The sequence below is a fragment of the Balaenoptera acutorostrata genome, chromosome 13, assembly GCF_949987535.1.
Source record: "Balaenoptera acutorostrata chromosome 13, mBalAcu1.1, whole genome shotgun sequence".
Classification (NCBI taxonomy): Eukaryota; Metazoa; Chordata; class Mammalia; order Artiodactyla; family Balaenopteridae; genus Balaenoptera; species Balaenoptera acutorostrata.
The window spans coordinates 53,107,481-53,132,116 of NC_080076.1; the positions used below are offsets into that span (position 1 = coordinate 53,107,481).

Genomic DNA, 24,636 nt, shown 5'->3' on the forward strand with positions numbered 1-24,636 from the left:
TCAAGGCCTTTGGGGGATGGGGACTGATCCTTCCCGGGCAGGGCGCACAGCGGGCCCACTGCTTGGGGACAGGGCAGCTGCCACCGGGCCGGCTGCTCCTTGCTTTCCATCTCTAACCTGACTTCACAGTCAGGGCACCAGAGGAGAGACCCCCCCCCCGGTCCACCAGGCCAGTCTGGGGAAACCAAGTCAGGTGGGGCGGCTCCTGCCATCCCGAGGAGCGTGGGCTTCCCCAGACGCTTGGCCTTGAGGAGAACTGCAGAGGCTTCAGGCGGACCGAGAGGGAGCAGGGTTTGCAAGGGGTCCAAACCTGCCGCTGTGGTGGACGGTGGAAGGGCGGAGCCTCGGGGTCTTCTAGAACAGTCTGCCGAGCGGCCGCCTTCTCTCCACACAGGCACAGGCTGCCTCCACGACTCCTTGCCAAAGCCCGAGGCTGGGAAGTGACTGGCAGTCACCACATCCCAGGAGGCGCCGGCAGTGACCGCGGTGCCCTGGCCTCCGCCTCATTCCCCTTTTCCTTCGGAAAGCTCATGTGATGGACAAGGAAAAGGAGAGCTCTGGACAAAATCTTTCATTCTCAGCCTCCTTCCCAACTAAATTAAAACCAATAAACTCCCCACTTAACAAACCCACAGGTCAAAATAGATGTTTAAATTAAGTCTTAAAAAAAATGGACACACAACTTCTTAAGTCCACCTCATAAGTGCCCCAAACCAAACTGCCCCAAACCCAAGAACGTTAGCCTGGTTTTAAGACACAGGAAGGATGCAGGGTGTTGCCCTCCACACATCTGGGCTGGCGGCCCGGGTCACCCATTGGACATCCCCTGAGCTTGGCGGGAGACTCAAGGCAGATGGGTGGCGGGGAGCTACAATTTCTAGATGCCAGTGGACTCGCATCTCTGAGAGGATTTCCACCCACCAGCCCCTCACCGGGGAGCTGAGTGGGCTGGGAACCAGGGGGCTCATCAGGGAGAAGCAGGTGACAGACACCAGCAGAGGAAGGTCAAGGGCGGGTTATAGTCAGGTGATGGAGACATTCTGAACACTTCCTGTTTCTTTCCCAATTTGCCTCACAAACAGTAGGTGCCCCAGAAATAGTAATTAATCTATCAAGCCCAAGAGATCACGTTCATCATACCTCTCAACAAAATCATCTCACAACTGAACCCAGCTAAGGAAATTTGTTAGCAAAATATTTATGACTAGACTCTGTTACTCTGGGTCCTGTTTGCTCTCCCCCTGGCCACTCCTTGAATTCCTCCAACCTGTGACTGTCAGATTCTTTCAAGCTCTGCTGACTAAAGCCGGGTACCCCGTCGCCCCTTCTCTGGGGTGATTGCAAAGCTCCGAATCTGTGTGTGAAATCGAGGCGGGGATGGTGGCAGATGAACTGTAATGCAGGGCGAGGGTGACTGGTGCAACTTACGCGTCTACACATACACATACATGGATATAGAAACAATAAAATATTTTAATTCTCTTTTTACAGGGCCACAGGCTTCCTTCCGTCCGGTGAACCACAGCGGGCACCTCTCTCCTGCAGCTACGAGGTGACAGAGTGATGAGGTGCCTCGATACAGGTTGTCCCAGTGAATCGGTACAAGTAACAACGAAAACTCTGCACTAACAGCCCTGGGGACGTGGTGATACTAAGAGCTGCTGCCTCTTCGATTGACTCAGCCTCAGCTCCAGGTGCAGTTGGTCCCAGCTGTCAAAAGCCTCAAAACACCAATCATGCGTCTTACCCCTATTTTGGATTTTATAAAACACTTTGTATAGATAGGTAGATAGATAGATAGCACAATAAATGTGCCTGTGATGCACTCTAACATAGAGCACAGGAATACACACCACGGATCCCAGCCCCACCATCTCCACAGTGGGGAAAGTGCGAAGGTTCGTGTACACGCAGGACGTGATGGCGGAAAGGTATAGAACGTCACGTGCCACACCTTTCCACGCAGCCCATCCGAGTGAGAGCTTGTCTTCTTTGTCCCATTGGTGCTAGGAGCAGTAACAGAAACAATGTCATTTTCTAAGGGCAGAAGGTGTCCACCTGGTACGGAGAGAGTGACTGCTATCCAGAGATTATCTAGAAACAATTGCCGAGGGTCAGCCTGGCTCCTGACCCCAGGCTGAGGTCTGCTCTGCGGAGGGTGGGGCTGGCTTTGCGGGTGGAGGGCTGATGCGGCATCTCTCAGACACACACACTCTCACACTCAGCCAACCGCTCCAGAGGAAAGTGCACTTCCAACAGCGGATACAAAAATAGATTGGCACGCTCTTTTGACACACTGAGGGTATCTTTTAGAAGCTTTCTCCCAACTTCTGCAAATTCTCTTCCCCAATCTGCTCTAGAACTTTGCACTCCGAGTAGGAACAGGGCTGGAGAGAAGGCCCTGGACCACGCCTGCCAGGTCTGCCTGTGGTCGCGAGGAAGTCTGGGTGAGGCCAGCTAGGAAATCTGGTGAGTGGAGAGCTGGGAGAGCCATCTTCTACATGGGTCTCCCCTTCCTGGCTGAGCAGTAAACGGTTCATAGTCCATCTCGGCTGGCCAGACGGAAGACTCCCTGAAAAGTTTCTGGTACTGCTTCTACACAAAAACATGTCGAGAGAAGAAAAGTTTGCTGTGTTGAGTTCTATTTTTGCATTTCCAGTAGTACACGCTGCCCCCGCGAGCTCAGGGGAAGTGGTCCCCTGCCCTCCTAGGAGGCCTGTGCTAGGAGCTCTGGACCAGGCGTCTGTAGTGGGGCATGACTTCGTGCTCCGGCAGATGAAGGGCAAATTCCAAGGCCACCAACACCGGGAACTCAAAGGCAATCAGTTCTCGTCTATTCAGCCGGAACTTCTCTTCCAGTTTCTGGCAACAGAAATAAAGGAAACCAAAAGCCTTTTAGCTTTGAAATAAAAATCCTAGGTTTTCTCCACGTGTAACCTCTGTATCCATCAGCCAGAGAGTGTTTACAGAGAAACCCGTTATGGGCAAGACTGTGGAGGAAGAAACGGAGGCATCAGCTGTGTTTCCTGCTCTCAGTCCTGATGGAAAAGGACTCGTACCTCCCTGAGGACCCACAGTCTGCCGGGAGCCTGAGATACATCCCGTGACTTCATTACATCTCTTGATAATCTCACACGGTCAGTGTTACGTTTATCTCTATTTTACAGATGGGTAAACAGGGTCAAGAGGTTAAGAATTTGTCTAAGGTGACATGGGCAGCAAATTGAAATGCTGAGATTCAGACTCAGCTGAGACTCAAACTGTACCTGTCACAACTAGGTTATTCAAGCTTAGAGGTAAGACTAAAACCATAGCAAATCATCTATAACAACAATATCCACGTGGGAGGTTTAGGATTGGGGGGGCAGGTTATGTGTAGTTTGGTCCTTTCATTTTACGCTCGAAGACCAAGTCCTGGTGAGGCTGCCTCACTTTCAGAGCATTACATGGCTTGTGTGTATCTGACTGGGCTGAGCCCACGCCCAGGGGCTCCCCTCCTGCACTGCCTCTCGGTCCAGCTGCTGCCGGAGTAGGAATGGAGAACAATCAGGGTGAGGGTGGGTAGGGAAGGCCTCATTTTAGCTAGAGTACATTCCGCTTTGACTTAAACTTAGCTTTTGGCTTAATTAAAAAAAAAGAATCTCAACACCAGAGTAGTAGGCGACTACTTTCAGATTATAACTGGGTCAGGATCTTGCGTTCAGTTAATTGCTACTGCAAACGGCCTGTCAGATCGTTACCCTTATATTCTGCATTGGTACTATCAGCATTGCTGGATGATATATTTCTCAACTATGAAATGTGTGTAACAGCACACTTGTAAAGATTCATTAGTTCAGCTATTATCTATGTAAACCTATTGATTCTCAGCTCAGATTTGGTATCCAAACATCACCTCCATGGTCCTAAAAGTGTTTACTACACAAATTAGATAATTCTGTACCATTTCTTCCATAGATGGATGAATGGATAAACACAATGTGGTGTATACATGCAGTGGAACATTATTCAGCCTTCAAAAGGTAGGAAATTCTGATCAATCTCCTGATCTGTTGGCTTTATTGTACCTCAAATTTTCTATGAATACACTGATTTTTTTTTTGGTTGCGCCGCGCAGCTTGTGGGATCTTAGTTCTCCCAACCAGGGATTGAGCCCAGGCCCTTGGCAGTGAAAGCGTGGAGTCCTAACCACTGGACCGCCAGGGAATTCCCAGAATACACTGAATTTTAAAAACAGGCATTCTCGTATCTGTCCAAGAAGATCAGTGTTTCCTTGCTTTAAAGGGGCTCTACTTTATTTTTTATTTTTAAAATTAATTAATTAATTAATTAATTAATTAATTTGACTACACTGGGTCTTTAGTTGCCACATGTGTGATCTGGTTCCCTGACCAGGGATTGAACTTGGGCCCCCTGCATTGGGAACATAGAGTCTTAACCACTGGACAACCAGGGAACCCCAAGGGGCTCTATTTTAAAAGGAAGGAGATACCACTCAGTCAAGCCCATGCCCTTCCCCAAAAAAGTAAGCAGCCGAGGCCACAGGGAGCCAAGGTGTGTCTGATGGATGTTCTGCAGGTCACACCACCCGCAAGACCCCTGGCTATTACAGTGGCTTCTGTGGCTTGGAGAATAAGCTCACCCTCATGGTGCCTAAAAGTGTATTTTATGGCCAGACCCAATACTGGGGATCTTCAGTCTCATCAAAGTGGCCTATCCCTCTGTTCTAAGACAGCCCGAGATGCGGGGTCTGACATCTGATGCAGAAGGGCCGACCTCACAGCCCTGGTCCCTTAGCTGGTACTAAGGCTCAGAAGCCTCCCAGGCTGGGTCACCAACCAGGCTCTTCTGAGAGACCAACGCTGGCCTGGAGTGCATGCCCCACCCCCACTCCCAACCAGCCAATCAGAACTCAGCCCACTTACGTCAATTAAATGCTTGACTTCATGTTTTTTGAGGTCGCTTCCAATTTTGGCTGCTAAGAGCACGCACGCCCCGGCACAAAGCTTCCGGTTGTGTTTGTTTAGCTTTCCCTTGAGGGCGAGCTTCTCAAAGTAGACAAAGGCCATGGCCACCGTGGGCTCCTCGAGGCCACAGTCCTCCTGGGCAAGCTTCCGCATCTCTCGCTTCAGGCTAGAAAAAGACGGGAGGGAGGGAAGAGTCTTATCAGAACTTGGAGTTTCGGGTGATCCCAAAGAAAAAGACTACCCTGTCTTGAAAGCATTTTCTCTTTCATTTCCAGAAGGGCGGCGTGGAATAGGATTAAATCCCTATGAGTGAGAAAGTTACGTTATATGTGGCCAACAGACTTAAGTCGCTGGGACTTCGAACCCTTCTCTGTTGGTCAAGCTGTACAGACCACGTCCAGATGGGACCATGTTGAGCCCAGGTGGATAGCTGAGGGTCCGGAAACTAGGAGTAGAGCCGCCCACAGTGACAGAGGGAAACTAAGGTCATTCCAGAGAGACAGTTACTCGGATAAATTAGGTACTTTGGTATCAGCTCTGCCGAAGATCGCTTATGGCCACTACCTATGGCCGAAGAGGGGTTAGACTAAGAGTGCAGGAACCAGCTTACTTAGGAAAGCTGCCCAGACAAAATATGAATACTTAATTTTTCTCACCTCTTTGGCTAGGAACGTGCCAGAATCAAAACAGGATTGGGATACATAAATGTATGAATGCTGGCACGTGTTCCAACACTATGTTTGTGTATAGCCTAGCCTCCATTACTACACACACACACACACACACACACACACACACACACGCCCTGAAATCTTGCTGTCCTGGCACACAGACACAACACAAGTCAGCTTCTCTCCAGCCCAGCAGGGCCAGTCCTCTCGATTACTGGGCCGGAAGATGTGGGTCACCACAAGGTCGATCCAATCAGTTGCAGGGGAAATTTGGGCCTGATTTTGCTTTGGCCGTTTTGCTGACTGCTTACATACAGGGCTTGGCTCTCACCTCTGGACAGACAGTTGTGGGTAAAGAGTTATCTCAAACCCTCTGATACCAACTCTGTTCTGTTTTGCCTGCATTTGAGAACGCAGGGAACCGAACGTTTCTTATTCTCAGTTTTCCATAACATAAATCTTACTGAACTGTAAGCCACAGATAGTATGAAATAATTCTTTCATAAGGAACCTCACTCCAGATCCTTGTCAGCTTGTGTCAAGGGCTCCGCCTCTGTCCTGCCTGCCTTGGCTCGCTCACATCTGGGCACCGGTCAGCCAGCACCGGAGGAGACTCTTTTAGCTGAACGTGACCATGTTTCACTTCCCCAGAACAACAGAAGACCCACGGTACAAAGCATGAGCTCATTGCGTGCTGGGAGAGGGGTCTGGGGGAAAGTTTAGGTGGGCGTTCATCCCCACGTACCTCCTTATTTTGCTGAGTGTTAACTTAATGTGAGGAAACTTCTCCTTGAAGGTCTCATTCATGTCCTTCTTGAGATCCGAGGGCTTCACGTAGTCGATCACCGTGGTCTGAAACAGATGGGGCGACACGGGTCACTCCTTAAAATACTGGTCATGGGTATAATCAAGTGCAAGTTAGAGCCAACTTCTAACACCCTGCACCACCAGCAACAGGGAACTCAGATGAGGGCCACCTCAAGGGCTCTGTTGGATGCAGGAGTCTGACGGGCAGGGCCTCTGCAGGTGGATGGAAACCAAACCCCGTCCATCAGCAGGACAACACTTAGAAATCGTCAGGAGTCTGTGCCTGGCAGAAAAGGGAGACTCTCTTAGTGCCTGTGTTTCAGCCTGTTGTTCACAGAGTGTGACATCTGGACCCTCGCAGATCTGGGTACAATCCTCATGACCATCATAAGTCATCTGGCTGTGAGAGGTGTATTTATTTAATGACCCCCAACCTCAGATTCCACATCTGTAAAAGGCAAACAGCAACGGCGCCTACCTCATACGGCTATTTGGAGAACTACGTCAGAAGTGCTCTGTGCAGTGCTTGGTATACAGCAAGTGCTCAATAAATGTTAGCTACTGGTTTTTTATTTTTTTAATTGTGGGAAAATACCCATGACATAAAATTGACCATTTTTACCTTTTTTTTAAAAAAAATTAATTAATTAATTTATTTTTGGCTGTGTTGGGTCTTTGTTGCTGCGCATGGGCTTTCTCTAGTTGTGGCGAACGGGGGTTACTCTTCGTTGCGGTGCGTGGGCTTCTCATTGCGGTGGCTTCTCTCGTTGTAGAGCACAGGCTGTAGGCGTGCGGGCTTCAGTAGTCGTGGCTTGCGGGCTCTAGAGCACAGGCTCAGGAGTTGTGGCGCATGGGCTTAGCTGCTCTGCGGCATGTGGGATCTTCCTGGACCAGGGCTCGAACCCATGTCCCCTGCATTGGCAGGTGGATTCTTAACCACTGCGCCACCAGGGAAGTCCATTTTTACCGTTTTTAAGTGTGCAGTTCAGTGGCATTAAGTACATTCACCATACTGTACAACCATTACCACCATCCACCTCTAGAACTGTTGACATCTTGCAAATCTGAAACTCTGTCCCGATTAAACGCTAACTCCCCATTCTCTCCCCCCAGCTCCTCCTGGAAACCACCATTCTACTTTCTGTCTCTCTGAATTTGACTACTCCTCATAGAAGTGGAATCACACAGTATTTGTCCTTCTGTGTCTGGCTTATTTCACCGCGCATGATGTCCTCAAGGTTTATCCATGTTGTAGCACGTTTTAGAATTCCCTCCCTTTCTAAGGCTGGATAATTTTCCATTGTAGGTATATAAATGTTAGCTATTATTAACAGTCCCGTGAACCCTGAGTTCCTCCTCCTCCCCTTCCCCTTCCTAATTCCATCCATCCTGAAAGACCGGCTCCTTCGAGCTCTCTCTGCGTACCCTGATCTCCCTTGCTTCTCTGTGCCTTACACTATTAACTCTGAATTAAAACTCAGTCTGGTGGGGAGGGATAAATTGGGAGATTGGGATTGACATATACACACTACTGTATATATAAAATAGATAACTAATAAGGACCTACTGTATAGCACAGGGAACTCTACTCAATACTCTGTAATGGCCTACACGGGAAAATAAAAAAAAGAGTGGATATATGTATATACATAACTGATTCACTTTGCTGTACACCTGACACTAATACAACGTTGTAAATCAACTATACTCCAATTAAAAAAAAAACAAAACTCAGTCTGGCTGGATCTCAGCAAAGTAATCTTACCCCACCTCCTCAGGAACATACTTTCCAAGGGCTGCAACAACGTGTGATGCCACTCCTGGCTGGTTACGGGCGGTAACCTTTGTCAGGCAAAGCCAGAGAAAGAAGAAACCACACACTGTGATGAGAAGGCCAGTTCCCGTGGACAGCTACTGCCAGCCTTTCCAGAAGACACGTCCAAGGTCTCCTCAGCAGCTCTAACAAAAGTTGGTGGCTTTCTGTGAACACCCCCATTCAGAAGATGTTTGGTTGGACACGGTTTCAGAACAGGCACATGGAATGTCTCTGGTGTCACTTTTATAACCAAGAGCAGGCAAACAGCCTGCACGTCCAAATTCACACTGATCTCGGCGGCACCTTCTTTGCTTCTCTGGCCAAGAAAGGCAAACCACAGTCCAATTAACGCACACGATTCCACCAAGCTTGTTCAGAGCTTTTCCACTTCCGGGTGGAAGTGGACTCGGTGGGTGCAATGCCACGACTTCCGCCTTGGAGCTGTGGTCTTTCCAGCCCAATCAGGAAGGCTGTCCCTCAGCTGACCCAGGACACACCCATCTGGTAGCTGCCATGTGTCCCGGCAACGTGCCGGTGAGGAGCCGGGAAGTAGCAAGCAGCCGTGGAGCACGTGTGGACACGTGCGCGCACACACGCATGGGCAGTGCTGCTCTGCTGGGCAATGGGAGCGGGGTGCACACATTTTATGGAAGCCACTTACTACCAAAGTCCAGGAGAGTGGACGCCTTCCCTGTGGCAGCTCTCCAAGCCGTGCCTGTCATCCCAAACAAACGTCTCCTCTAGGCTGAACAGGATGTAAGATTTTTCATTTAGGAAACAGGCAGCAAAACGGGGGACCCCATCTAACACACTTACCTCAAGCTGGGCCCATCAGCCAATCAGCCAAGTTTTCTGTTTCCTAAATACCCAGTACCCCCTCCCCCTTTCTCCCACCCCTCCCCACATCCTGACCTCCCAGAGACAGCCCCTCCTGCTCTTCCTCTGCAGACGACCGTCGCGAGGTTTGCAATGATGTGAGCAGGTTCAAGCAAAGAGTTGCCAGCTTTTGCTGGGGGCCAAAGCTGGGTGAGCCCCCAGCAAGGATATGCCAGGGGCTGGAGGAGGTGGGGTTGTGTGGGAGGTGTCTGGATCCCTCCCTGTGGCAACCGCAGCAGCCCTGCTATTTTCTGTCTTAAACGTAGATACACGCAACGCTTCTCTTGAAAGAAGGCTCCCACTGTCAAAAGAGTGCCTTCCAGCCACCTCACCTTACAGAGGAGGAAACAGAGGGTCAGAGAGGTGATGGGGCTTGCCCCCACTGAGGTAGGGCACACTGGTTTCCTGCTCTTAATCAGACTGAAAGAGCACGGGTTAGTAGCAGCAGGGAGTAGCTCCAAGAGGCTGGCAGGTGGAAAGGGTTGGGGACGGTGGTTGGCGGGTCCATCTCCAGCGAGTCAGGCCTAACCTGCAAAAAGTGGCTTAACCTCCCTGAGCTGAGTCTCACCTTCCTCTTCCCTGCACAAGGTAAGAACACCTGACGGGCTGCTTCAGAGGTTTATCTCAAAGATCAAACAGAGAACACGATGTACGTAAAGGACACTGAAGAATTTTATCAAGAGGACAACAGGGAGACAGCAGCAAACAAGTTCCACCTCAGTCCCACTGAGTCAGTGTCTGAGGGTGGCGCCCTGCTCTCCGCACCGTGATCTTGCCCAGGTGATTTTTATGCGAATCAGACCCTCCTTGCCGAGGCTGCAATGCCACTTCTGCAGGATCATCTTCTCTAAACCCCAGTGATTCACCTTCACTATACACTATGGCTTGGATATCCAACCCCCTTCTGGGATGCCTTGACGTACTCCCCGACTCCTTTGCAGCTAGGATTCCAAATACAATTACAGTTCTTCCTATCCCATGCGCTGGTGTCAGAAAGCAGAGCTGAAGCAGAGGCTGGGCTTCTGCTGTTTCTGCTACCGAGAAGAATAGCTGCAGGAGCCCTAGAGTCCCACTTTCCATTTTGCGGGTGTAGACCACAGTAGGGCAGCATAGGTCTGGATCCAGTAGCAGTGGCAGCTTCCTGACCATGGAGGTGGCAGTACTGTCACATCCAGAGCTGACAGCCAGTGCAGATTCCCCTAGTGACCTGGTTCTGCAGTATGGTTTTGGGATCATTCCTGAAACCCCAACTTAGGCTGTTCCGTCAGCCTCCCCAGTGACTCTATAAGCTGTTTAGTACCCTGGAAGAAAATGCCTTTCTTCTTAAACTAGCTCGAGTGGATGCTGTGCTTCATAACTGAACCATAAGTGATGCATACACTGTTTTCACTGATGGCATTTACTGCTATTGTAACGGGACCTTACCGGGGGGATGTGGGATAGGGCAGAGCTCTGCCTCCCCTAAAGGCACTGATGTCATCAGTTCACCGCAGCACTGGGGTCCTCCCACGCCACTTCCTGACCAGTCCTAGCTTTAGAAGGGCCCCGTGAGCACCAACAACCCAGCTCAGCTTGCAGCCCTGGAGGTGGGGCAAGGAGGGCTCCGGCCACCCCCAAGCCCAGACCTTGCAGGAGAGACTCTTATTTTTACAAGTAGCCTCATCCTAGCTCTTGGGATACGGAGCTGGGACCTACTTTTCCTGGCAGCAGGATGAGTGGATAGCTATATTTGTTTCCATGCTGGACCCTGGAGAGGGGTGTAGAAGGAGGGCCAGTGAGCTGATGCTATGAGACCCTTGGCTCAGCACCCGGCCCCCAGCGAGGGCTGCACGTGGCCAAGTCCTCAAGTTCATGTTCTAAGTGGCAGAATTCCTCTGAACCCCAGCTCTGCCACCTGGAGGTACAGAGGTGGCACTCTGTGATGCGTTCTGTGCGGGGTTTCCAGCCACAGGGCCGTGTCCTGGTGACTGCTTCCCGCGCCGGGCAGAAGGCTGGCTGGCAGCCTGATTCTCCATTTACCGATCTATTTCGCCATCACCTGGAGACTCTCTTTCCTCAACTAGATATAGTACATTTTGGGGGTGAGAGGGTCTCTGCAAACTTCCATCTTTCTGTCAAGGCCCCCCATTTCCTGACCTCCAAGTGGCCAGCAGCCCTGTCCTCCAGGGCAGTATGGCAGAGGGAGGGTGGATCCACTGGGAAAGGTACAGGACGGACACAAGCCAGCCGGGCCCGCATTCCTAGGGGTTGGCAGTGTCAGGAAATCCAAGGGCATCTGGGGAAAGAGGCTGTGCATGCTGACTGCTGAAGGCTTGCTATGCCTGGACCTGAGGCAGGTGCCCAATAATAGTCATTCTAGTTCACTTGCTTACATATATTTTGGGGGGTGAGGTAGGCTGGCTTCTGGGGCAACGAAATGCTGCAAGATTCAAGACGGCAGGAGGATGGTGGTAAATCTCGGATGTCAGTCTGAGTGCCTTAGAACACAAAAGTGGTTGTATCCGTGTCCAGTGGCTGCTGTAACAAAGTACCATAGACTTCGTGTCTTAAACAACAGAAATTTATTGTCTCACAGTTCTGTATGCCGGAAATCCAAGATCAAGGTATCAGCAGGGCCACGGTCTCTCTGAAACTCTCCCTTGTTTCTTCCCAGCTTCTGGTAGTCCCAGGTGGTCCTTGGCTTGTATATGCATCATTCCAATCCCTGCCTCCACACGGTGTTCTCTCTGTGTCTGTGTTCACATGGCCATCTTCTCTCTGTGTCTCTGTCTTCTTAGAAGGACACCAGTCCTATTGGGCTAGGGCCCACCTTGCTCCAGTATGACCTCATCTTAACGAATTTACATCTGCAAACACCCCATTGCCAAATAAGGTCACATTCTCAGATACTGGGGTTAGGACTTGAGCCAATCTTCTTGGGGGACACAATTCCACCCACAGCAGTGGTGTCGCTTGTGATGGAGCTGCTGTGCAGCCTCGCTCTACTCTGATCTCAGCCCTCCATCCCAGGCTGGATGCAGCGTCGCCCCTGCCTGTGAGGCCCCGCTCTGCCCCAGGCAGCAGGTTCTGGCCTTGACCTCGGTCTGAGGGAGCACGTCTCCTCTGCCCCCACCTCCTCCACCTCCAGATGGCTCTGGCTCACTCTTGCTCTCATCTCTGCTTCTCTGAGCTGCAGCTCAGTGGGGAGAATCCAGACTCTGGAGCCAGATGCCTGGGTTTAAACCGCAGCTTGGCCACTCAGCATGTGGGCACTAGCGCAGGCGGCCTAAACTCTCTGTGCCTCCATTTCTTCATCCGGCTTCTCCGTCACGTGCTTTATGATGATGGCTGCAGGGCACCAGACGTACGGGCTGCTCGTGCTCAGCTGCTCGGGGCACGTGATCAGGGTGGCTGAATGGGTGGCCCCCAAAGCGACAATCTGCTCCCAGGCCCTTGCTCAGACAGGGCCTTGCACGCACGCTGCACCTGGAGCTTGCTGCTCCAGACCGGCCTGCTCGGGCCAGGCGCCAAGAGTGGGAAGAATAGCCCTGAGCCCAGGACAACCCCTTCAGGTAGATTCCAGAGGGATGACAGTCCTCACTGCCCTCAGCTCTGGTTCCCTCTAGGAAACACTTTCTGGAACATAGCACGACTCCTCTGCATGGTCCTATCTGTCTGGAGGGAGCCTTACAACATCCTTTAGAGGCTGGACCTCCCCACGTTCCCTCCCTCCCCAACCCCGAGAGACAGTCGTCCTCTTTCCAGTGACGGGGGTGAGCTGAGGCGGCAGTACTGGGGGGCTGAGCTGCCGGCGTGGGTTACGGTGGGCCCCCAGCCACCCATTCGTTCTGGCTCGAGAGAGAATGAATGAAACGGGAGGCCCATGCTTTGTTCCAGGTCCCCTATCAATCTAACTGCATGGTTTACAAAGAAGCACAACGCCTGGGTTTTGCCAGTGCGCGTGCGTTCCTATGAATCAAAGTGCTAATAAATGGGCTGTGGTCCCCTGCTGGTCTGGTAACAGACCGGGTGACCACTGTGCTCAGTGCCACCAAATTCCAGGCCACGGGATTTGCCAAGTGCAGGGGTCCTTGCGGCCCCAGCAGAGGCCAACAGCTGGGCCCGGCTGCGTGAGGGATGGGCAGCTCCATCCTTGGCGCCTGTGATTCGCAGGGTGGGGTGGAGCGAGAGATCACTTAAATGCACTTTCTCGCAGCTGCCTGGCTGCGGGGAAGCTGTGTGTGCACAGCTGCAGAGAGAAGAAGGAAGGTCAGCTGGGAGGAGGAGACCATTCGAACGAAACGCAGAAGGTCCAGGAGATGCAATTCAGAAAGGAGCCCTGCCCGGCCTGCCCCGCCAGAGAGGCAGGCAGAGTTAGGAAAGGCCCAGCATGGGGGCTGATGCCACACGTCCCTTCTGAGATAACAGGAAACGACGGTAAGACCACAACCTAGTCCTCCAGCTGGAAGAGTTTACTGCGCCGCGCCGAGACACCCTTTGCTTTTTACCAAAACAAATAAAGGCTTGGACTCATCATGAGAGAAGGGAGGGAGCCTCCACAGAGCTGACCTTGGGCCCCATTCTGGCCCAGGGCACCACCAGGATGCCCTAAAGGGAAGGCCTCCCAGGGTGGGGTTGGGGTGCAACAGGAGAGGGTGGGAGGCAGCAGGTGTGCACTGGGGGTGCGTGCACCCTAGTAACAGTGCTGGAGGAGAACGAGGGGCTCAGAGCTGACAGGTTGCGTGCTTCCACTCGGGGCCTGGTAAGGCTCTCCTTCCTTTCGTCCCCACCTCCAGGGCTCACGTCTCCCTAGGGACTCTTAGAGCAGCTCTGAACTGATGTGAGCTTGCTGTCGACTCTGCTGACGTTCCCCTCTGGGTCAGAGGAGCCTCTGGGGGGCAGGAACATTCCAGAGGAGCCAGGTTCCGGCCACAGGGCTACCTGAAACCCAGGAGGCAGCAGGGAGCTCGGGGCAGGTGTGCAGCCTCTCTGAGCCTCACTTTCCTGGCCTGTGAAACGGAGGATACAAGGCAGTGATGTCTGCAGCCCTTTCCGGTGCCAACAGCCAGCCTCCACCGCACTTGCCTGACATCCACGGGTCTCCGAGCCCAGTTGGGCACCGGAAAGCACACGTGACCTGCTCGCTAAGGAAAGCAGAGCCACGGCCCTTGACGAAATCTATCTCACCACACACAGCTGGGCGTTTCGGCTGTTCTGTGTTTATTCCTTTTCCCTAAGAGGACTGTAAATCACAAGGAAACTACGGGAATGAGTGCACAGACCACTCGGCCTGGGGCTGCATTTGTTGCTATTTCTACCCATCGGATTCCAAACACAGGATCCTGGGTCTGACCTCTGCCCCTTCCCTTAGGCAAGCAGCTCTTCAGGTTCTCTCACTGAAATGAGATGGTTCGCAAAACGAGGAGAGGCACACGGGGAAAGCTGCCTTTGCGGCAGGATTACACCACCATGTGGACTGGCCAGGCGTGCAAAGCACGTTCACGGTTTCAGACATGTGTCGAGTGTTTGCCTGGTACTACAGAAACTTCTGGAGTAGTGTTTCCACCCACCTGAGATAACAGTGGGTGGACGTGGCCCTGAGGTCACACACACACCCAGATAGTATTTGGATGCACTTTTAAATGCATGCTTCTTAAAGGGTGGTCTCAGAGCACGAGCTGATGAACTGTGTGCGCAGTGTCATGTTAAAAACCGCAAAGTGATCATCAAAAATCTGAGACAAATACAGAGAAAGGGAGCAGATGCTACATCTTGGTTGAAATGTAAAGCAAAGTTTCGTTTCATATTATTTTTACAAGAAAAAAAAGATTAAAAAAAACCCCACAATACTGATGCACGCTACCACATGGATAAACCTCAAAAACATTATGCTAAATGAAAGAGGCCAGACGCAAAAGACCGTATAGTATATGATTCCATCTTCATGAAATGTCCACAATAGGCAAGTCTATAGAGACAGAAAGTACACTGGTGGTTGCCTAGGGCTTAGAGGATGGATGGGTGCTTAAGGGTATGGGGGCCTCTTTTTGAGGATGACGAAAATGTCCTGAAATTGACTGTGGTAATGGTTGCACAATTTTGTGAATATACTAAAAACCACTGAATTGTACACTTTAAAGAGGTGAATTGTATGATATGTGAATTTTATCTAATAAAACTGATACCAAAAACCCCCCAAAATCCCAAAACCCAAACCCCAAAACAGAAAACAAAACCCACCACGATGCAATAAGGCATTTTATTTTTACACTTACATCAAAAGCTGGCAGGCCTCAAAGCCCCACTGCTCAGCGTTTGTGCAGGCGCCTGGCAGGGAAGTTCCAGGGCCCCTTCAATTCTCCAGAGAGGCCCAGCAATGGTGTTTTTGTAACGCTGAACTACTTTTCTTAAAGAGGGTCTCCCGAATTGAATAAGCTTCAGGCATCTGGAAACCTGGGGGCCTGGAAAGAGCCTTGCAAGGGAGGGGCCCCTGGGCTCAAGCTGCTTTAGCTTCTCAATAAATCCACCTGCAGACAGGTAAGTAAGTGCCCACGTCATCCAGACAGCTTTCAGTGAAAAAGAAATATGGAGGGAAAGCAGAATCCAACCTCACGGAAGCCTGGACTAATCTCCTTTATTGTCTTCTATTCCCTCCTGCTCAGTATCTCATACTGTCCTGAAAAATTAAGTTCTAAGATATATTCCCACAACCCTGGGGAGATGCTGAAACGGAAGGAGGGGCTTTTCTATGAGTCCTTAGATCGTAATATTAATAAAAGAATGGGCACTGTATCACACAGATCAATCCAAGAGACATCCTCTGGAGACTGAGATACCTATAGATATCACAAAGGTTGTGAGTCAGCTTTCTTTCTGTTGTCAATACAGTTCGAGAGGGCTTTCTTCCTGGGAAAGGAAAAGGATCCAGAAATCCCTTCACAGAACGTTAATTTTGTTGGCATTATCTCAGTCAGTTCTCTTTATTTTCTCCTCTTGATTGCTCTCCACACCCATAAGGGGAGGAAAAACCACTACCGACTTCAGCTGCCAGGTTCTAATGATAAATAACCGCTCTCTAGTGAAACTTTTAATTATAGGCCAGGAGGCACAGGGCAGGAAGCACCGGTTCTAGTGGGAGGCCTCTGGCCCCCCTCTCTGCATTGAGAAACCATATGAAGCTCAGGCCCTACAAGAACCTGCATGTAGCCAAGAGGCTCGACATACTTTCATGTTTCGTGGTCACCTTCTAGAAACCATAAGGCCAAAACCACGGGGGCAGCTGCAATTCGATTTCCACATCTGCACCAGGAATTTTTTTTTTTTTTTTTTTTTTCCGTTCAAACCTCTCCTTTGCCCTTTCACAATGGCTAATACTGGGAGTGACTTGCTTGGATCAAAGTTAAAATATACAACTGTAACTACAAATGCAAGGTCAGTTTCAAAGGGTTCCACTTAAACTCTGTAAATAACAGCCTTCTTTCTGAGCCTCGGGGAATGTTCAGCTCTGGAACCCTCCCACTTTAAGGCTCGTCCCAGCAGTAGCAATGACTGGCCTTTTAATCTTCTACTGAGAACAAACATGAACGAAAATATACCTTCAACTACACCCTGACTGGTAAACACCACCTCCACTGACTCAGAAAGCCTGCTCCTAGGTATTTACCCAAGAGAAATGAAAATGTATATCCACAAAAAGACTTGTATGTGAATGTTCATAGCAGCAATATTCATAATATTCCTAAGTTGGAAACAACGCAAATGTCCATCAATAGGAGAACGGGTAGATAAATGATGGTATATCCATACAATGGAATCCTACTCAGCAATTAAAAAAAAAAACAAAAAACTACTGACACATGCAACATGAGTGAATCTTACAGATGTTAAGTTGTGTGAATGAAGATGGATTAGAAAAAACACAGTACACAATTCCGTTCATATGAAGTTCCAGTAGAGGCAAAACCAATCTTTGGTGACAAAAGTCAGAACAGCAGTTGCCTTTGCTGGGAGGGGGTATGAAGCAGAACACGATGGAAAGGAGGGAGCTTTCTAAGGGGATAGAGGTGTCCTACATTTTGGTCAGAGTGGAGGATACAAAATTCATGGAACTATACACTTAAAATTGGTACGTTTGGGGCTTCCCTGGTGGCGCAGTGGTTGAGAATCTGCCTGCCAATGCAGGGGACACGGGTTCGAGCCCTGGTCTGGGAAGATCCCACATGTCGCGGAGCGACTGGGTCCGTGAGCCACAACTACTGAGCCTGCGCGTCTGGAGCCTGTGCTCCGCAACATGAGAGGCCGCGATAATGAGAGGCCCGCACACCGCGATGAAGAGTGGTCCCCGCTTGCCACAACTAGAGAAAGCCCTCGCGCGGAAACGAAGACCCAACACAGCCATAAATAAATAAATTAATTTAAAAAAAAAAATTGGTACGTTTGATTAGCTGTAAGTTATACCTTAATATGAAAAGAGAAAAAAATGGCAGGACTTGCCTGGTGGTCCAGTGGTTAAGACTTCGCCTTCCAATGCAGGGGGTGCGGGTTCGATCCCTGGTCGGGGAGCTAAGATCTCACATGCCTCCCGGCCATAAAACCAAAATATAAAGCAGAAGTAATATTGTAACAAATTCAATAAAGACTTAAAAAAAAAATTGGTCCACATCAAAAAAATCTTAAAAAAAAAAAAAGGCTGCTGCAGGATTTGATGGGGTAGAAGGACTATTATAGCTCATCACTGTAAAGCTTGCTTGATTCTGTAGAGGCCACGCCAACACCTCAGACCCTGAAATTCCACAGGTATAGGATACCCCAAAACCCAGGACAACAGCCCCCAGTTCTCAGATCTGGGCCTCTGCTTGGCTGGCCGAACTTAAACTGCCCTGGGGGCCTCGCGGGGACAGGCATATGGCAGCAGGACCCCAGAGGCCGTGGAGGCTGCTATTTAGGGAGGTGTGTGGCGCTGCTCAGTCAGCCTGTGAGGGACTTGCTGGTTCCCTTCCCCAGCTTCCACAGCAGGGAGCCGGGGAGGGGGAGGGAGGAGCGGGGCTGCACACGCTGCTCACAGGGCTGAGTCCGCCTGCAGGGGGAGCCCTGCCAACCATGAGGGTTCACCCCGCAGCAGGAACGCTCCAAGCTGTGTCAGCTCTTCCTACCCACCTACAGGCCAAGATGTGCCCCAGACCCTCGAAGAGGGCCTTTAACAACCTGGACTAGATAACCCTGTAGCTCCCTCTGTCCACCTTGGTAGCGGCGCCTATTGACAAGTGCAGCTCCCTGAGCATGGGGTCAAGTGAGCACAGAAAATTTGTCAGGATCATCATTCTGTTGACTTCCGTGTGCGTGTGTGTGTGTGTGTATAAAGGGCAGTGACTTACTGTTAAAAATATCCATTTTACACACGGTCAACCTCTTGCACACTTCAGGCTCTTGCACATGGGGCCACCCCCCCAAGGCCTGGCAGGCCTCTCTCCCCTCAGCGTTCACTTTTGCATGTCTTCAGGGGAGCCTTCCTTGAGGCCCACCTCCAACCCCTAACCCTCCCTGTCATTCCTCACCACTTTTCTAAGACGATTCCTTCCTTACCCTCCTCACTACAGTGACTTGTGTACTACTCGCTGTCTGACTTCTCCACTCATTCTAAGGTTGAGAAGAATGGGGTCGGTGGCTGGTTTGTCCTCCACTGTGTAAGGAAGCACCTGGCCTGGCACATAGTAGGGCCTCAGTCAATATTGGTTAGATGGACAAATTCTATACCTGTTACCCAACACACAAAATAAAGCAAGCAAACCAAAGCCAAACCCCCTACCCTTGCTCCTGCAAGTTCAATGCCAAAATGCATGTGAAGCCACGTCTGCTTCTAGAGAGGAAGTCTCCTGGAAGCCAGTCTGAGGCAGTTTGTGACTATGACATGCACGTCAGTGCTGAAAAGTGGATGGCCCACGTTTATCAAAGTACCAACATCTGTGGCCACAGCAGAAGGAGATGTAGGTCTTATGAAGCTGACCAGGCAAATGCAGTTCATGAGCAATTTCATTCTCTAAAAAATGGACGGTTACAGGAAGCACAGGCTACAGATTCAATGTAATGAACTGAAAAATGACCCACTTGGGATCATAAAACGAGGAGGGTAGGACATACACACTGACTTGGCAGGTCATCTAGCACACTGTCTGGTGGAGCGGGGGAATGATCTGTCTGCACAGGTGTGCACATGTAGACTACAGCCCAGAACCTCGGAGCTCACAATTAAATCATTTAAAGAAAAAAAACCAAAACAACCAGAGCCACACTGGCCAGACACCAGGCCTATAAAAGGAGAGGTCAATGTTATCACCAGACGTAACATGACTACAGAAGAGCGCCCCTCCAAACCCCAACGCCAATCAGAAACAGTGCACCTTCTTATTCTCTTGGTTACCTAGAAATCTGTTAAACTGTTGGCCCAGAGAATCATCTTCACGTTTTACCCTGAGGTCGGGGGTTCTGCCACTGGCTGCTGAGGGACGTGGATTCAGAGGCGCAGTAGGAAGAGTACTAAGCCCAGGGTTCTAGCCTCAGCCCCTCACTTCCTGTCTGTCAACTCTGACAGCCTCACTCAGACTCCCTGAGCCACAGTTTCCTGCCCAAATTACTTAATAAAGTGAACTTTAATAAATAAAGCAGTGAACAACATGAAGAACCCTTACTGTTACACAAGTCACGAACTTTCAGTTGCTCCCTCCACGACATCAGGGTAAGGATTCTGGTCATTTATTTGACATTTATTATGTGCCAGCTGATACGGATAAGCCCTCATTTTTAGAAAGAAGTAAATAAACTAACAGGTCATAGGTAGAAAAAAAATAACTCTACATGGCTCTGGTTTTGCTTTCTGTGTTAGGAGTTGGAGAATAAGGATAGGAGAGAGAGGAGACGGGGCAATTTAAAACAAAATGCCTTTGGCAATTCATTCTGATTCAATGTGGCATTTTATTTTATGTTTTAAAATGTTTATTTATTATTATTATTTTTTAATGATATTTTGTTTATTTATTTAATTTATTTATTTTTGGCTGCGTTGGGTCTCCGTTGCTGCATGCGGGCTTTCTCTAGTTGCGGCGAGCGGGGGCTACTCTTCGTTGCGGTGCACTGGCTTCTCATTGCGGTGGCGTCTCTTGTTGCGGAGCACGGGCTCTAGGTGCGCGGGATTCAGTAGTTGTGGCTCATGGGCTCTAGAGCGCAGGCTCAGTAGTTGTGGCACACGGGCTTAGTTGCTCCGCCGCATGTGGGATCCTCCCGGACCAGGGCTCGAACCCGTGTCCCCTGCATTGGCAGGCGGACTCTTAACCACTGCGCCACCAGGGAAGCCCCTAAAATATTTATTTATTTATTTTATTTTTGGCTGTGTCGGGTATTAGTTGTGGCATGCAGGATCTTTCGTTTCAGCACGCAGGCTTCTCTCTAATTGTGGTGCACGGGCTCCAGAGCACGTGGGCTCTGTAGTTGTGGTACACGGGCTCATTAGTTGCTGGAGCGCGGGCTTAGGTGCCCCGCGGCATGTGGGATCTTCGTTCCCAGACCAGGGATCGAACCCGCGTCCCCTGCATTGGAAGGCAGATTCTGAACCACTGGACCACCAGGAAGTCCCTCAGTGTGGCATTTTAGAATGATCTCTGAGCTATCTGCCAAATTACAAGAGGATATACGTTGAAAGTGAACAGCGAGGGCCTGAGTTCTGCCTGGTGTTTCTCTGACGTCAGCTACTTGCCAGATGCTCAGTGAGAAGAGAAGCTGGGGGGTTGGGGTGGGGGGGTGTCCCACTGCTGAGAACACTAAGCTTAGAGTGAGTGCATGGGGTGGGGTCCCACTCTGGTCTTTGCAAACACAGGAGCCTAGAACAGAAAAAGGACCCTCTGCTCACTCCTGGGGCCAGGGCTTCTGACATCAGCCGGCAGGGGAGGAGCAAGGGAACCAGAGTAGGACATTTTCAGCTGCTCTCGCCCCTCCAGGCCTGGCAGGGGGGCGGTGGGGACATCCTGGGTCGGTGCTCTCTACCTGATGGTGTGCGTGGCAGGCCTGGCGCGGTGGGTTTCTCTAAAAGCCCGGCTCCCGCAACCCCACAGCAGCCCAGGCTCTGCCCACATCCAAGTCAGGACAAGTCTGCCCAGTGAAAGTACACAGGACCCTGTCAGGCCCCACTGGTGTCTGGAGAAACAGCGGCCAGAGCGGTGGGAAACGGTGGTCTGCCAAAAGCAGAAACCAAATTACACAAAGGGAAAAAGAGGAAGAGCCTGTGAAATAAAAACAGCAAGGAAACGTTTTGCATTTAACACCCACATTGTCCTACTTTCACTTTCCCAGGAGATGATTCTGTCATCCAGAACCCAGTGCCAAATGTTTGCTCAGAGTGTGTGCGGAGGCCTACGGTCACCGAGGAACTCCAAACAGCTGAACTTGAACTCAGCGCTGCCAGTGATGGGGCATGATTGGTGATCTCCTACCTAGTGGGGTCCATGGACACCCTCAGAGGTGAAGCTGCACGCTGAGCTGGCAGCTTTCACGGCTGCCGGCAATCCAGCCTTCTCAAGCCCTCTGAAGTGGTGGTGTACCTGGGCCAGGTGGCCGGCAGAATCCTGGATGTGATGCTGGTCCTTCCCTGAGTGACCCACACTCGGCGGGGGGTGGGGGAGGTCCTCGAGAAGAACCAGGCAGAGCAGTGTTTGAACAAGCCCCCAACCCCAGGAAGAGCCACTGTCCGTTAGGATGAGCGTGGCACCTCCAAGTTCTCCGAGGAGGCTGAGGGGGTCAGCTCCCCTGCCACCCCTCCGCCGCCACTCACCATGTACGAAGGAAAGATCAGAACTCGTTTGTGCTTGCCGCAAGGCCACTGGGGGTCATCCAGGAGATTCGGGTCATAGTCCATAAACTCTCCCGGGTCGCTACCTGAGGATCACACGCAAAATGATAACTAGGGCCCGGGACCTCCTGAAGCAGAAGTAGCCGGGTGAATGCCTGGCACAAAGTTAGACTGAAGACAGGGTGGCTTCAGGTCACTGAGCTCAGAGTCACATTGCTCGCTCTGACCGTCAGTAGGCATCTCTGCACGCTCGTGAAGTGTACGCCCCGGCACAGGGGTTCACCAAACACTTAACACTCTCTGCCATTTTTTCCATTTAAAAAGATTATGTATTAATCTCCCTGACCCGGGAGAGCACAGAACCTCACGAGCATGAAAGATGCCGTGAACACTCACAGATGACAAAACGTGGCACGGAAAAGGCTCATTTTCTAAATGTGCAGCTCAAATGAGCCTCAAGTTATTGCACGTGAGAAGCACGTTTGGTGTGAGTGGTTCCGGGCAGGCTATGCGGTCTGAATGAATGCAAACCAGAGCAGCCACCAGTGCAAACAGCAGTCAGTGACCAGGGGTGGCCGAACATCAGCACAGTGCTTCTGAACTCAGCACCTGGAGAGGCCTGAGGAGCTTCGTGTTCACCTGGAATTCCTCTGACAGTGGAAATAATCCTGCCTCATAAAGCATTTTTCTGCCTGTGTGGATTCTCACAAAGGCTTGTACGGGCCCAGCTGGAAGCATCCAAGTCTCCCGTCAGCAGCCGAGTAAGCTCACCCACTGTGAGAATCACAAAGGAAGTTCTCACACCTGATGGTACGTTTATGGCCCAGTTATTTGAAGAAAGGCCAAACCTGAGCACTAGGAGAATGGAGGCAAGAACCAGGTATCTGGAGAGATGAGGAGCTGAGCGGTGGAGAGAAGCCGGGGAGTCTAGCCATCTCTGCAAGGCGGCCTGGGCGTGTCTCCTCGTGGGAGCTCAGGGGCTGGTGACTGAGGCCTCTCATTAAAGAGCTCGCCCCTCGGCAGGGTTGTGAGCCTGCCTGGCCTGAAATCCGGTTGCCCAAAAGTCCCGTCACCTGCGGGATGAGCTCACGCTCCAGGGCACCTGTCTCCCAATGTGCACAGGGAGACCCAATCCACACCGTCCACCAAGGCACCTCCGGCTGCAAGCCACCCAGACCAGCCAGGCCCCAGCTTACCTGTGTCAAGGCTCCCCTGGGCGCTGCTCGCCCGGCCGATGGAGAGGCTGCGGTGGCTCAGGGTACGGAGCTGGGAGAAGGAGGACATGGAGTCTAAGGTGTTTCTCCGCGCTCCAAAGGCATTCGTGGGTAACAGAAACTGGGTATAAGAAACAGTCTAAAAGGTGAAGACAAAAACGGGCCAGTGATTAACCCCGGGCAGTGTTAGGTTTGCGTTCTGACCAAGCAGCGTTGCCACGCCAAGTTCACGTCCATGTTCTCATCGCTGCAATTCTAAAATCCAAGATCCGAAAAATGAAATGTGTTTTGGCACTCGTTTGTGCCAAAACCTAAACTGGACTGACTAGAGGCCATCTGTAGTTTTAATTTATCCCACTTGGCGTGAATATTCATGTTATGGGGCAGAGATATTAGTGTGTCTGATAACAATGTACTATCACAGAAGCTGCTAGGATGTTGTCTAACATAAGAGGCATACATCGTGGTACTTTTTCTAATCCACCAAGTGCAGAATTCTAGAATATCAGGTCCCAAGAGTCTCGGATAAGGGACAGTGCCCTCCCATGTTCCCCTGGCAGATGCTGTGTCTATGACGCTCATCTCACTTCATCCTCCCTCCTTCCTCTGTGAACACTCAACCTTCAGGAATGAAGAGGCAACACGTGTTTTTCTTTTCACCCACTTGGAGAAACACGGCTCATACACCCCGACACATGAGCTCAAGGCCGATGTCATTTGGGCGCAGGGGTGACCAGCTGTTCTGCGGGAGGGGTGACGGGTAGGTCGTTTGCTGCCCCAGCAGCTTTACCTACAAGCAAACTACACTGGACGACTTCCCCAAAGACACCCTTGCGTCGTCTCCATAAACAGGCTTTGGGAGTGTTTACAAAGACCGCCTGGATCTGGCACAAAAAGGTCAAGTTCATATTTCAACCTTCCCTCCTCAGACTTCAACCTAGCAGCTCAGTGAATTGTGGATGAAAGTGGGATGTGACAGCCCCCTGCTCGGTGGTCACTCTCTCAGGCCGAGGGACTCTTAGCCTCTCAGGACCATGGGTAGCAAAAAACACTGTCTAGTAGTGGGATTGCTGCCTGCCATCACCACCAGTTAATGCATGTTCAAACCACCCGCCACTCCATCCTGGAACATGCACCTGTGTGCGTGCACGCATATATGTGTGTGTGTGTGTGTGTGTGTGTGTGTGTGAAAGTAGTCTCCCCTTACCCACAATTTCAGTTACTCATGGTCCAAAACTATTAAATGGAAAATTCCAGATATAGACAATTCATAAGCTTTAAATTGTGCGCCATTCAGAGTAGTATGATGAAATCTAGCACCGTCCTGCCCGGGATGTGAATCATCCCTCTGTCCAGCTGATCCCATCCCTTAGTCACTGAGTAGCCATCTCGGTTATCAGATTGACTATCATGGTATCACAGGGCTTGTGTTCAAGTGACCCTTATTTTACTTGATAGTGGCCCCAAAGCA

The 24,636-nt window shown here is 50.8% G+C and overlaps 1 protein-coding gene across 3 annotated transcripts in view; it reads right to left on the reverse strand.

Moving 5' to 3' along the window:
* Positions 1–1,453: 1,453 nt before the first annotated feature.
* The window catches only part of CABLES1 (Cdk5 and Abl enzyme substrate 1), a 108,354-nt gene continuing 85,171 nt past the window's right edge, over positions 1,454–24,636 (reverse strand). For 2 of the 3 annotated variants that reach the window (XM_057526399.1, XM_007197639.2), the window contains 5 exons: positions 23,148–23,304; positions 21,934–22,037; positions 6,384–6,490; positions 4,926–5,133; positions 1,454–2,862 (listed from right to left, as the gene is read on the reverse strand). In XM_057526399.1, the coding sequence (XP_057382382.1) occupies positions 2,722–2,862; positions 4,926–5,133; positions 6,384–6,490; positions 21,934–22,037; positions 23,148–23,304 (717 nt within the window). In that variant the 3' untranslated portion in view covers positions 1,454–2,721. The remainder of the gene's footprint in view (positions 2,863–4,925; positions 5,134–6,383; positions 6,491–21,933; positions 22,038–23,147; positions 23,305–24,636) is intronic. The other variant, XM_057526400.1, reaches the window with a different exon arrangement.